The following is a 14,250-nucleotide window of genomic DNA, read 5'->3' as shown; positions in this document are numbered from 1 at the left end:
CCTGAAAGATTGAAGTAATTAAGGCAAAAATAAATTACCTGGATCGGTGGTTCTCAATCCTCTGTGCTCATTAGAATTCTCCAGAGAGTTTTTATTATTTATTTTATTTTATATTTATTTATTTTTGGATACAGCATTTCTCTGTTGTAGCCCTGCCTGCCCTGGAACTCACTCTGTAGACCAGGCTGGCCTCAAACTCACAGAGCTCTACCTACCTCTGGGATTAAAGGTATGGGCCACCACGGGCTGGCTTCCAGAGAGCTTTAAAAATTACAGATCCAGGGCTATTCCTAAAGAGCCATGGGCTCAGACACCATCCTTCTACAGACTGTCCCCCTTGGTGAGTCTAATTCATAGCTAAGATTAGAACACAGATTGCAGTTAAAAGCAAAAATATTAAATCAATGCATTAGAGTCGGTTCATGTTTTGAGGCAGATATGGTATTGCCTCCGTGTTGCTTGTTTTAAATCCACCAGCATATTTGGTTGCTGGTACCTTTAAATGCAAAAATTTTCAGAATAGTCAAGCCATTACCATTACCAACCTACTTTTCAGGTGCTACACTGTCTTCATCTTGTGGAAATTAAGGCCTTCGACAATTCCCTGCATTTTTATCCCTTTACTTTTGATGGTTCTTGCCTTCTTTTGGTCAGACAAGAACTCCCTGCCTTAGCTGAAGAAAAGCCACTTATTGTGGAAAGCCCTGGTTGGTTACATGAGGTTAAGCATATTATCTTATATGAAATGTAGATTTGAAGTGTGTGTTTTCTGGCAGAGATCATCGCATTATCTGGTAACACATGTATAGTTAATATATGCTTCTCTTCAAATTGTATCTACTCAAGCATTTAAGGGTCATATTGCTTAATAAGTCCAATGTCAACACTTGGCCCTGGAGGAGACATTTAATGGATAATTATTTCTCATAGACCTCTGAGTTTTGTTTTGAACCATTTCAAATTCCAGTATCTTATTCCAACCACATGAATCATTTTAAGGAAGACCACAACATACTATCTTTTTTCCTATTAAAATAGGACCATTTCTATTTTAAATAAACTAGAGATGTTTAAGGTACTAAAATATGCTTGTTCTTCTGATATGCCCACTTTTTCCATTTGTATGTATTTCCAAGGGGCAAACAAGTGGGTATTCTTTCTTTCTTTCTTTCTTTCTTTCTTTTTCCCCGACACTTTTCACTGTAATGTCCTAGGAAGCTAGCTGGCTAGCTCCATGATACCTGATCACTCTTTAAGACAGCTCTTCCTGAGGCTCAGCATTTTCCTCCAGACAGGAGTGGTGAATTCTCTTCTTCCTAAAGACACACTTATCTTTTACAAGGGGCCAGAATATTTCCTGCAAAACTGCCTTTGTCATATGAATGCCTATTACCGCCATAGGCTGGGGGAAGAAATCTATCCTTCCAGAGGCGGGGAATAAAAAAAAAAAAAAAACCAAAAAAACAAAAGCACCCTCAACTTGAGCATCAGCAAGATTATATACAGGCCAGAGGGAGAGTGCCATTTTAAATTAAAAACATTGACTTTAAAAATAAAATCTTATCCTATGGTTTAAGTCTCCTTCTTTCTTGATGCTGGTTTGTGTTGAAATAAGCCAAGGAGGGCTTGAGCGAGTATTCTGAGTTTCAACTCCTTTATAAATTAAGAGGGTGATTTGTCTCTCAGGTGGTTGGTCCTGCAGTCTAATAATACGGTTGTAATTTACATCTGCTCACTCAACATTAACGTTCCTTTAGGATAATTAGGGAAAATCTCCATCATGTCCAGTAACTCCCAGCCTGTGGGAACTGGTTCTCTCCTCCGAAGTCCTCACTCATCCCGACCTTAGGTTTCTGCCATCAAGCTCTATCTGGGCCCAGGCTGCTGGCAATGCCCCTGCTGGGTGCGGACTGCAGGCCTACCACTGGAGGGCGTCTGGACGCTTCCAAATTTCTTCGAAGCTCCAGGAAACCCAGGGCTCGAGGTATGGAAGGTGCAGGACAGATAATATGATATTTGATTTTATTTGTCTGATATGCAAAAGGGAAAAGACGCAGTGTTGAGAGAGAAAGAAAAAAAAGAAAGAAAAGAAAATTGCCTTTCCCCACCCTTGGGTTCAGCCTTCTTATTAGGCTGTATACACCAGAGAACAAAATAAAAATCCTGGGCTGCAGATCCCGCAGCTCCGGGTGTGGGGCTCGCTGCCAGGGCGCAGGACCACAGGGGACCCGTCCCGAGGCGCCCGAGCCGCCTCGCTTCCAGGAGGTCCGGCTTGGCTGGCCTCAAAAGGCCGGGGCGAGGCAACCTCCGACCAGACCAGGAATTCGTGGCCTTTTTCAGTAATAAAGGCGTTTCCTTCCCTCCTATTTCCCTCCCTTTCTTCTAGTAAGGAGTTTTAGTTCAAGATATTTATGTGGGGAGTGCGTGTGCGTAGCAAATCAGCCCCAGGATCTGCATGGAAAAGGTGTAAAGTACTGATGGGCTCCCGCGCTGCATTATCTCCTTCCAGGTGAAGGTTCACCCTGAATTGTAATCACTTTAAACCGGGATTTTTTACCCCCCTCGTCCTTTCAAAACGCGCATTCAGAGCATCACTTTAAAGAAAAGTCCCATTTCCTGCCCCCAAGCCTTTAAATCTCGGGTAGGAAGAGGGCGTTGAAAGGCACAAGAGAGAGATGCTCAGATTTCCAGATGACCCAGCGCCGGGCAATGTGCGGCGGCGTGAAGAACCGAGCTGAGGATTATCCGAACCCCGATTCACTTAAATCTGCTCCAGCCTGTCCGTGCAGACTTCACGTCACCTGAGCTGTCCCAGAGGCAGTTTTCGGCTCTCCTTTTGGAGTGGGGAGCCAGTTTCTTTTCCATCGGAAGACCACCCCCCTCCCAAGTAAAAAGATGCCAAATCACTCTGGAGTCCAGACGCACTTCAGCAACCAAAGGGTTACACGTGCTGCCGGGCTGGGCCAAGGAGAGGGTGCCTCGGCACTCTCAGTAATTCAATTAGTCAGGTTTCAGGAAGGTGGGGCGGGGGTAGGGGTGGAGGCGTGGGGAGGGAGGAGATTAGGAAAACGCCTCTTTCTCGTGGAGCAAACCAATCCGGTTAGAGAAAAGAGAGAGGAAAAAAACCCCCGAGCTGTAAGCAAACAGCAGGCTTCTCCCTGACTGGTTACTCCAATCACCAACGCCCCCCCCCCCCCCAACCTTCGCAAGTAAACTGCTTGGAAGGAGGGGGGTGGCGGGGGGGAGACGAGAGAAAAAAAAAAGCAGCCCACATGACCTGGGCCGCGGAGGCAGCAGCGCTGGCGGCGCCACCCCCCTGCTCGGTCCGGAGCTCACACCCGCGCTCGCACCGCCTGCCAACCCAGCGCCCCGCGCAACACGCCCGGGCGGAGCCCCCACCCCCGCCCACGTCCACGTTCACGCGCGCGGCCTCGCGTTGTGCTGAGGCTGCTGCCGCTTGGGCCGCCGCGGCAGTCGGCTTTACACGCAGGTCATTAACGAGGGGGCGTGCCCGAGGAGATTTTTTTTTTTTCCCATAAAGCATTTTTTCTTTCCTTTTTTTTTTTTTTTTTTCCCTCCTCTTTTGCAAAACTGACTTTTACCCCTTTCTACTTCTCGCCAGTCTTCCAACCTCTCCAGGCTGCTCGCGCTGCTGCACTCAAGTTTATTTTCCCGCCTGGGCAGAGGCTGTAGGATTCAGTTGGTGGCTTTCACCTCTCGTTACTGCTGTGCCGGAGGAGGGAAAGAGGAGGCAGCTTCGGATCGGGAAGGTTTTCTGATGTAGTCACCGGGGAGGTGCCAGCAGCTCGTGCCGCGCTCCGTCTCCCTTTTTCCCGGTTTCAAACTGATTGATGAATCTCTACAAGTTGCTGGGTTTGGAGCCGGACCCGTCGGAGTCACAGGGACACTTTTGAGAGCTCACCCGGGGCTCCTGGCACGCGGTGTAGGGGGCTCAGCCTCGCTCCCGGAAGGCGATCGGAGACTGACATCAGCCCATCCCGGACTTGGAGGGCTCCGTCTGAAAGTGATTGTTTCCCCTCCCGCTTTCCAGCATTAGCAGTTGGGTTGGTGTCGCCCTGCAGGTCTGGGCATCCCAGCCCCGCCTGGCTGGCTGGTTCACAACCTCTGCTCTTCATTCACTGCTGCACCCACACCCGGCCAAGAAAAGCAAGCAGGAGAAATCCCCGACTCAGCCAGCGCCCGGGGGTGCCATCTCTCTTTGCCTCTGCGGTCGGACTCCTCTGGGGACCTGCTGGAAGACGTGGAGAGCCAAACTTTTCTTTGAGGTTTTTCGAGGCAAGACCGCTCCTCCTCTCCTCGCCTGAGCAGCTGCGGCTTTAGGCTGTTCCAGGACGCCGACGGAACTGGGCTTGCGGATCCGGATCCCCACCCTTCTCTGCGCACCTCCGGGTACCGCAGTACCTAGGACTCCTGCGTGGCTCGCGGGGGTCGCCGGGCCAAGACAGAGAGGGAGGCTCCGGACAGCTTCCAGCCTCCTGGGGCCACGAGCGTGAAGACCCCCCACCTCACCCCCCACCCCCCACGCGCCCCGATCCACACAGCGCCCTCCTCCCGCAGTTTCTCTCCGGCCGCCAAAGTAACTTGGAGCAAAGCGGGGCGCACAGCGAGGGCCCAGGGCAGCCGAGGAACCCTGCGCAGACCGCGGCGCCGACGCTGAGCCGGGCCCGGCGGGCCGGTGTATGTCTCCCCGCGGCCGCGGCGCTCAACTCCCGGTGACTGTGCAGCGTGCGCCGCCGCCTGCCCCGACCCGCGCTGCCGCCGCCCGGCCCCGCACGCACCTCCCTCTCCCGGGGTGACCGGCCTGCAGCCGCCGCCCGAGACACAGCTCTGCACCCCTTCCCCCGCCCTCGCCGCCGCCACCGCACACACGCACGCGTCTCTCCGTCTTGTGATTCTTCTCCCCTCCCGAGCCCTTCAGTGGGGGTGCGAGTTTGTGTCCCCCCCCCGCCCCAACCCACTGCCTTCTTTTCTTCTCGCTCTCCTCCTCCTCCTCCCGCGCTCGCCGCGCTCCTCTCGCTCCTTCGTTTTATTTATTCATATTTATTTGGCGTCCGGTCTCTTCTTTCTGCCCCTCTCCCTCCCTCCCTCTGGATCCCCGCTCTCTCCCCGGAGTGGCGCGTCGGGGGCTCCGCCGCTGGCCAGGCGTGATGTTGCACGTGGAGATGTTGACGCTGCTGTTTCTGGTGCTCTGGATGTGTGTGTTCAGCCAGGACCCGGGCTCCAAAGTCGTCGCCGACCGCTACGCTGTCTACTGGAACAGCAGCAACCCCAGGTAAGGTGGCCGGGGTGGGGGCGCCGAGAGCTCGGGCTCCGCGGGCCTGGGCCGGGAGCAGGGAGCAGCGGCGGCCCGGGAGCGGCGCGCACCAGCCGCAGGCAGCGCGCGCCCTCGGAGCCTGCGTCGCCAGACGCTGCTGGCTGCCGGGCGCCGGCGGGAAGCGCTCGCTCCGCGCCGCTCTTTGTTAAGCTGCGGCGGCAGGACCGGCTGGCTGCTGCTCGGAATCCCCAGGGCTGCGCCGAGCCGCTGCCTCCGCGGGGGTGCGGGGAAGGCTCGGAAATGGGCGGGAGCCGGGGACCAGGGACTTCGCTTGCCAGCCGGGGGAGACTGGCTCGCACCTCCCGGATCCCGGCTCAGGGCTTGGGTCTGGGCAAAGCTCTGGGTGCGTATCGCCGTGAGTTCGCTCCTGGAGCCTGGGGGCGCAAGACGGGGGCCGAGAACCTGCTAAACATCAAAGTCTTTATTTATTTATTTATTTGAATTTAAACATAATTCCTTCTTTTTCCCCTGTGCGCGCAGAGAGCGCACGGGTTAGGGGAAGCGATGGGTGTGTGTGTGTGTGTGTGTGTGTGTGTGTGTGTGTATGAGAAGCGGAAGCTTTAGGTTTTAATGTTCTTTTTAACTGCCAGAAAACTGTGCGGTAACCCCCCCACCCCACCAGGCGGCTTAGGCCCAGCGCGCTTGGCCGTGGAAAGGATTCTCCTAGCTCGGGCACCCTCCTTTCCCCCAGTGGGCTTAAGGTGCCAGAAAGTTTGATCGAATGCCGGGTTACGTCACGAGTGCAGAGCGAGCTGCTGGAGTTGGCGAGCTGGAAGGTGGGAGCCTTCGCCCCGGGGCCTGGCGCTGCGCAGCTGGAGGGACGCGCGCGGTTACCTGGAACCGTGTGCCCGCGACCCCGAAGCCCGCGGGCTACGCGGGGAGGCTGGAGGCGGGTTCCGGGGATTGCCCTGGCGCACGTGCTGGGCCCCAGCCAGCCGCAGCCACCCCGAGTTTCTGGACCCTGGAGAGGGGAAGGAGGGTGGTCCCCAGCACCAGGCAGGACCCTTTCGGATCCGGAGCATTCCCAAACGTTACTTTCTCCCGGATCTGGACCCGGCAGCCGGGCCCGCTGGGCCCACATCGCTCTGCTTCCAGCTGTGGGCTGGTACTGTGGTGTTGTCCTGGGAGGGAAGCAGTATCGTTTGTACCTAGGATGATAGGTTTTTCTCTGAGCCGAAGTGGAAGTTGCGAGAAAAAGAGGCGGGAGGCCGAGGACGGAGCCTGTGGTTGTGGCGCATCTTCTGCTCTGGGCTAGGGGGCCGGCGGACGCCTCCAGTTCAGTTTCCCACCAGCCCTTTCAAGCGGCTCCAGCTTTCCCTCGGTCTGAATTCGCGAGGATTCCCTGCTTGACTGGGGTCAGCTGGGATGAAGAGCAGATGTCTCCAGGAACGCTCTAAGGGTTGCCCAGCCTAGGGAGAAATCGCCCCGCCCTGTTACTCCGGCCCAGTCACACCCAGGTAGCCCAAAGTCCTAAGTGCCGGCCTAGCTAGCACAAGTGGAGACATCCCTGAAAGTTTGCGTTTTTAATAAAAGGGGGGTTACGAGGGTGGGAATTAGAATGGGAAACCATTTCCTCCCTGACATGCCACTAACCACTATTAGGAAAAGAGAAAAGAGACGACACTCCGCCAGAGAATATGCCTTTTATTAAGGCTGACAAGACAAACGGAGCCAGCTTTCCATGCTGGTGGTGTTGTTAAAAGCCACCAGCGATGGTGTGTTAAAAGCAAGTCTAATTACGTTGCCTGGCATAGTCTTCTTTGGACCTTGTTGGGCAACCTGTATGGAACATCAGCTAATATTCTTAAACTTAAGTGCTTTATCCAGTAGAGTCCGTTATTTGAATTTGAGTCATTTTGGTCTTGTTTGTCACTGAAAAATTCCGTGGGGGTCCAATTGGCCTGGTATTCATTCATTAGAAAGGTGGATGCTCCAGGTTGCCCTGGGCTTTAGCAGAAAACGGCCTGACCGACCCCCACCCCCCTCACTTGTCAAGTTAGGCTCACTGAGTTGCAGGGTATTTTATCTCTGTTTTATGCTTTTGATACCGTTGTTTAGTTTGAGATTAGCAGATTGATTTCTGTCACAGGTCATGTTTTTTAATAGATCTGCCCTGCCTAAAGAAAAAACTCTTTCTCAGGATGCCACGGTAGTTTTGAACCTGCTCGAAGTTAGAATTGGTAGACTTTTAGAATACCAAGAGTAGGTCTTAGGCCAGCATGCTAATGGGAAGGCTGTGCAAAATACACAACTTGATTATTAGCAGTTTGGTGACCTACCAAAGAAAGAGCCAGGGACCTTTCTCAGACCCAGCCTTTAATATTCTTAGGGGTTTGTGGAGGCATTTATGATGGTATGTTGTCACATTAAAACTTACTTTTAAAAAGTAGGTAGTTTTAGATTTATTAAGTGAAATGCACTTTTTTATGCCTTAGGAAAAGTCAGTTTGATATAACGAAAAGGGGCATTTGAAAATGAAGTAATTTCAAAGTAAAAACCGACACTGTCACAGGGGTAGAAAACATTTCATGGAGTTTGCATGGGTTTATTCCGTATTACAAATTAAATGTATATTTGTTTCATATACATTATGATTTTGTAAAGTAAGTTAACCCTGACTTTTGGTCTTCTACAGATGGGTCAAGATTTTGCTAAATCAATAAAGTAATAAACAGACTTCAGCCTTTGGAAAAATAAGTAGATAATATTACTTGCAACTTAATTTTTTTAGAAGTTTAGCGAACACATTAAACTGATAAAAATGGATAGTTTCTGTAGACAAAGTAAATATATTTTAACTTATGCAAGTAGATTCTGCTTGAAATTGTGTTTATTTAGGTTGAAATAAAATTAAATATATCTTGGTCATAAGCATTAGGCAGTTCACTCTGTAATGTTCTTGAAGTAACTTCTGTGGCAGATAGAATTTTGTCCCCCTTATGGAGTATCCTTGCTGGCTTTGCATGCATGCTCTAAGTATTTGTAAGTCTGTTTATTATAGGAAAATACAAACTCATGCCCTGTCAGAATAGGTCTCCAGTTAGAGCCCATCTCCTTGCTGGTCACTTCTGGGAAATGGATATTCAGCTTTTAAATGTTGCTAACTTTTTAGTTGCCAGTATTTATTAGGCAGTGAACCCAATTGATTTTTATGCATCAAATTGGCATAAATCTGTGAAATAGCAACTGAGAGGTAACAGTCTGAATAGAAATACTATATCACATTTACCTAACTGCATCTTTCACATTTCTCAATTTTGAAGCTTTGCTGGAGTTTTACCTAGAAGTGTGGACAATCCTCTTACTGTTATACTGCATTCTGGCTGGACTGCAAGGGAATCATTTGCGCAATGAAAATCTGACTCAAAGAGAATATAACTATTTGCTTTAACTTGAAGCCATAGAAAGATTTTAAGGAACTTTTAAAGATATCTTAAAACAATAAAACTTTATTTGCATTCCCCCTTGGTAGCCACGTTTATACAAATAGACATGACTTGGTATTAACAACACATCCATTAACCTGAAGATTACTGTAAACAGTTCGAAGCTTGCAACAAATACTCTCTTAAACGCTGTGTGTTTAGTGAAAGTTGCTCTTCAGTTTCTATATTCCCTAAAGTGATGCTGGAGTCATTAAATATATCTTTTGATTTGTATTGTAGGTAAGGGAATTTAAAAAAAAAGACGGTTGCAAATATAAGGAATGCAGGTCTCCTCAGTCTGTGATTTGCTTCTGCTGAGGTTTGAATGTTATCAGTTTAAGAGTTTATTCTCTTCTGTTAATCATGGAGATTTCACTAAGCGCAGCCAAGTTGAGTTGGTTTTTTGTTTTTTGGTTTTTTCATCCCTTCATTTCTTTAGGAACTACGAGCATCTCACACATGAATAGTAGCTCCCTCGCATCATCTGGTTGTGTTCTCATCTGGAGTTCTGAAAGTGATTAGAATTGTGGGCTAGCCGTCCTGAGTGCTTCTGAATGTTAGGGACCTATGCCCATAGCTAAGTAGAGAGAAGTGCTAATATTTTTCTAAGACTATTCCCTGGAGTGTTTTTCTTTCCGAATTCAGTGGTTCATTTAAAAAACATCTGAGCCATCATCAATTTGATCATGTGCGCCAGAACACTGGCACTGTGCCTTTTTCATTGACAAATAAATGAAATCATCGAGGTTTAAATCCAGGAACTAGTTGTGAGGGGAGAGGAAAGATTTATCTTGGTTTCCAGTGGGTTCTACGACTGAATTTGTAAAGGATTTCTTTATTTCTGAAGTTTCAGATTTTTAAAGTAATGTCTTTATATGTTCAAAACACATTTTAAAAAAATAAATGGCATCATATGAGATCTAACTCTATGTTTCAGTGCCATATAATGTATCATTTCATTAGCTTTATTGGGCTAATTTTATCATTTTGATATTTATATCAGAGTTATGTACTCTACATTAGGTGGATATCGCATGTCCTTATGTGTGTCCATGTATAGGACATCTGCAGTCTACACTACCCTCCCTCCCCGCCTCTCTCCTTCAAATATAAATGTTTGTAGAAGTCCTCTTCTAGAGTTTGGCCCATCTTTCCTGGAGTTTTACAGAGCAAAATTAGCTACTGAGTTTATTATTTCACAGCCATTATGATATTTTATCATCATAGTAAACTAGCAGAAAACTCATACTGGCTGTTGTTAAGATGATTGACACACCAGTGCTCTGTGAGGTAGCTGTATAGGCTCGTTCAGCATTTCCAATACAAACCCAATATCAATAAAATGTGAGTGATCAAAGATATCAGAGTTAGTCTTTAGGAATTCACTTCTTCGGATGTGTGACTTGAGTGGTATTAACCGGGTTTATTTTGTGGCTGATACACATTAGCTTTGGGGCTTTCCTGTGACAACAGGGACATGGTTAGGTGGAACACTTAACTATTTGGGCAAATTAACTTCCTGGATTTTCTGCTGTTTAATCTTGCAAAATACCTTCTGAACAGGCATTTCATTGCAGTCTCCCCACTGGCCTGCTTTCCTGTTGGATAGGGAGAGATAAAGATGGCACCTCCTTCTCTCCTGTTGCTATGAAAGGAGCTAGCTACCAGCTTCATGCTGGGCCAAGAGAGTGAATGAATACAATTAGTCCTTCAGGAGTCCTGGGCTTTGCTAGCTTGGGAAAAGAAGATGCCAAGATAATTTGCAGAGGGGGGGGGGAGGTTGGAGGGAGAGAGAGCTAAGAATATGTTAAAAAGACAATTTTTTGTATATAGTATGGCACAGTGTTTAGTTTATTTTTCAACATAAATGATTTGCTTAATTTTTGAAAAAGACTCCATTCCTTTTCTGATTGTTTTGAATAACCTCCTGGGCTATAAGGATTTTAAAAGGTAGGATCTGTTCAGTAACACACCACTCTGTGTTGAGTCAGTCCCTATTATTGATTTTCTCTTCAGAAGTAGTATATAAACTATTAAAATAACAGCATAACTACAACGTCCATGTTGAAAAGGAAGCCCGTGTCCCTGTAAGCACAGGGCGGAAGGCAGTCCTTACCCCTTGCCCAGGACAACTCACTCAGATCAGTCTTCTGAACAGAGGGGGAAAAATTGTCTTTTGATCAGTTGTGACAAATAACACCTTCATATTCAGGCATAAAAACTTCAAAGAGGAGTATGAGGAATGAGTTATTAATACTCACTTTTAATAATTTGTCTTACCATAGTGGTCTTGGCCAAACGTCAATAAATTACTGTCTCTTTGAAGGGGCTGATTTATATTTTTCCATTTATATGTTAGTCTGCTTTTCAACCCATGTCCTGAGATGTTTTGTAGAAAAGTTTCTGGTGATTAATGTGAACCTCCAGTGTTTCTGAATAGGAGATTACTCAATACTAGGAAGTCTGCTTTTTTTTTTCCCCTCTTAAATTTTGTTTGCATTTTATGTTTTCAAAATGTAGCCAGTCACGAACAAGTCGGCACAATGGCACAGAACCACGTGTTTTAAAATGAACATTAATAATGTAAACTTTCTATCCTAAAATTATCACACAGACTTCTTGGAGAGGAGAAATCCATGCATTTTGGCCTTCTTGATAGTCTGTAGCTCTTGCTGCATTCTCTAAGAGGTTATTGCGGAGCTTCTAAAAATCCGTGTACCATTTGCTCTTAGAAAATCTGCATGGATACAAACTCTTGATTTTTGAGCTTTCTGGGTCTAGTTTTCAAACAGTGAACCATATGTTTCCATAAAACATTACTTTAAAATATTGAAAACTCCTACTGAAGTTACCTAGCTGCTGAGCGACCGCAGCGCGCTTGCGATGGTTCACTCAGCTTTCATTCAGGTGGATTCTATCATTTTCAATAAGGAAAAATAACCCTTTGTCATCTTTAGAAACATCCTTCATACAACTGACAGTTGACAGGTTGAAGAAAATGTTACTGTCAGGTCTTATTTTCCACTCAAGTGAGGAATAAAAATAGGTTTAGATGATTTTTTTTTTTAAAAAAAGTCTACTTAAAAGTTATTTCAAGATGTAGGGAAATATTTTTAATTTTTATATGGAAGTCATAAAATTAATCTGCACTTACTTCGGGGAAGGTCAGCGAAGTGCTTTCCAAGGAGAGATTCTTCTGAACAGTTTATTTCCTCTGCTTTAACTGTAAGAAGTCAAATGCAGTTGAATTGATTGTGTATTACAGGGTATTTTTATATGGGATTCTTAAGAGATAGGAGTTGATATGATGACTATTGTGATTTAGCCAGTGGCCTGATTTTCACCACTGATGATCGTGATTTAGTGTGTAACAGAAGTGAGAACGTACCCATTTGTGATGCCTCTGTATCGTTGCGCACATGCGTGTGGGCATTGGACAGTCGTGTGCAGTTTGCTGCACACAAAGATTGGACCATTTCGAGAAATGGCTTCATTACTAATACTTTTTAAGATTTTGTACATTGTAACCGGTGTATCCCCAGGTGGAAGCTTACCAACACACAGAAATCAGAATAAGACAAATGTCAGATTTCTGCCTTTAGAAAGGCTGGCTTTGGCTTCCAGCATTTTCTCTCTCCTTTCCCCCCTTTCAAAGCAGCCATCTTGTTTTAAGACCGATTTCATTTTTCTCGTGAAAATCGTCTGCAAATGAATATGGATGGATATAGAAACGGGACTAAACCACCAAGTAAGCATTTTGGTGGGGTTCTGTCTCAAAGTTCTATCTTTAATTTACAAAGTCACAAACAGGCTGTGCGTCTCCCTGTGGTTAGTTGGCAAAAGGACGTTTTAAATAGTGTTCACCTACTTCGCCGAGGCGTATTATATTTTAATGTTAAATGCTGGGCTGTACCATGTTTCCGTATGGACTTTTTTCTTGAAGCTTACAATTCGTTGTTGATTTCAAAGTAATAGATCGACAGCCCCTGTTGTCACCCCCACCCTCTAGACTGATGTCATTATGCTGAGCTAGCTCAGTAGTTCTTCCTATTGTTGGACATTAGTGCCACTGCCCCCTGCCCCCAGCAGACATAGAACGGATGAGCATGGCCAGGTGTCTTTATGCAGTAAGAGGCCGGGGTAAAAGTGAGGCTACCTCCCAAATTAAAGCCTTTTTATGCTCTGAGAAGCATCATGTGTAGTCAGAGCTCAGGTGCCCCTGAAATACAGTTTCTCATTTTTTTCTCCTCCTCTTCCTGATGATGATGATGATGATGATGATGATAAACAGTCTTTTGAGGGTACTACAAAAGAATTATTTTAGAGGCAAACACACTTGCTGCTGAAGCTTGTGAGATCCGATCAGCTGAATCTGTTCTGTATTTCTGGGTACATTTGGAGTAACATGTGGCCTAGTAAACTTTTACCAAAAGTTTACACTACACTTCTTGGTGCTGCATCTGTTTGATGATGTCTGGGAACATCATTATCATGTATTTCAGTAAAAGCAAGGCTTCCTGAAGATTAATTTTTAAAGTAGCCCGACTCTGTCTGTCTAATTTAAACTGGGCACGGATGAGCCCTCCGTCTGCTTCAGATTACTTCAGTTCAAGAGGGGCTCGCGTGGTTATGGATTCAGGGTAGAGCTGGTAAATAAGAGGCATGCTTACAGAACAGATAGACGTCTTACGGCCCAAGTCAAGGTCTGAGTTGGCAGGGGCCTTTGTACCAAGCTTTCCTCTGAGGTCGGTCATCGGCTCTCCTTTGAGAGGCTGGTGGGGAAGATTAAAATAAGTGGGTGTTCAAAGTGAACTTTTAGTTTTAAATGAACTCACAAATACCTCTTTTTTTTTAAAATGTTGTTTCCCAGCTGTCAGAGTTTCCATTTTAAGTTTTATTAGTGACTTATTTATATAGGTAAAAACTGTAATTAACAATTAGCTTTTGCCTCTTACTATGAAAACATGTGTGATGAAAGCGTTTTCCTATAGAAAAATGTGGTCTTGTGGTTTGAATAAAATTAAGTTATGGTTTAGTGAAGTCATTAATTGTAGTACAAATTGTAACCCAGGTTTTGATGGTGGGGGAAGACATGATATTTGAGGTTTCTGAGATGTCAGAGGGATTACCATTTTGTTGCATTTCCTGAGCTTAATATATAGGAGACTTAACCTTCTGAATGAAGTTTTTATAGTGTTTAGTTTAATGGAGACGAGTGAGAATGGGAAGAAAGGTTAAAGGAACTCTCAATATGGGGAAATCATCTTTTGTGTTTAACAATTAGGTTAAACAAAGTGGGAGCAAATGGACCCAGGCCCCCCCTTCTATTGTTTCAGAGCAAGAAAACTCAGACAGATGTCGGAATGTGGAAGCCGTGACCTCTGACTCGCACAGCATGGCCACTGCCCTGGCACATAAGTGTCCTGAGCCACCATCGTAGCGGGGTACTGTTTTGAAGTGACTGACACTTAGAGTTGGAGACCCTGAAGT

At 46.4% G+C, this 14,250-nt stretch overlaps 1 protein-coding gene across 3 annotated transcripts in view; it reads left to right on the top strand.

The window, feature by feature from the left end:
- Positions 1-3,305: 3,305 nt before the first annotated feature.
- The window catches only part of Efna5 (ephrin A5), a 284,200-nt gene continuing 273,255 nt past the window's right edge, over positions 3,306-14,250 (top strand). The window contains exon 1 of one of the 3 annotated variants that reach the window (XM_006996259.4): positions 3,306-5,293. In XM_006996259.4, coding sequence (XP_006996321.1) covers positions 5,169-5,293 — 125 coding nt within the window. In that variant the 5' untranslated portion in view covers positions 3,306-5,168. Of the gene's footprint in view, positions 5,294-5,504; positions 5,679-14,250 lie in introns of those variants that run through there. The other 2 variants (XM_006996258.4, XM_076549745.1) reach the window with 2 other exon arrangements.

The sequence above is a fragment of the Peromyscus maniculatus genome, chromosome 13, assembly GCF_049852395.1.
Source record: "Peromyscus maniculatus bairdii isolate BWxNUB_F1_BW_parent chromosome 13, HU_Pman_BW_mat_3.1, whole genome shotgun sequence".
Lineage (NCBI taxonomy): Eukaryota > Metazoa > Chordata > Mammalia > Rodentia > Cricetidae > Peromyscus > Peromyscus maniculatus.
This window is presented reverse-complemented; position numbering and strand designations above follow the sequence as displayed.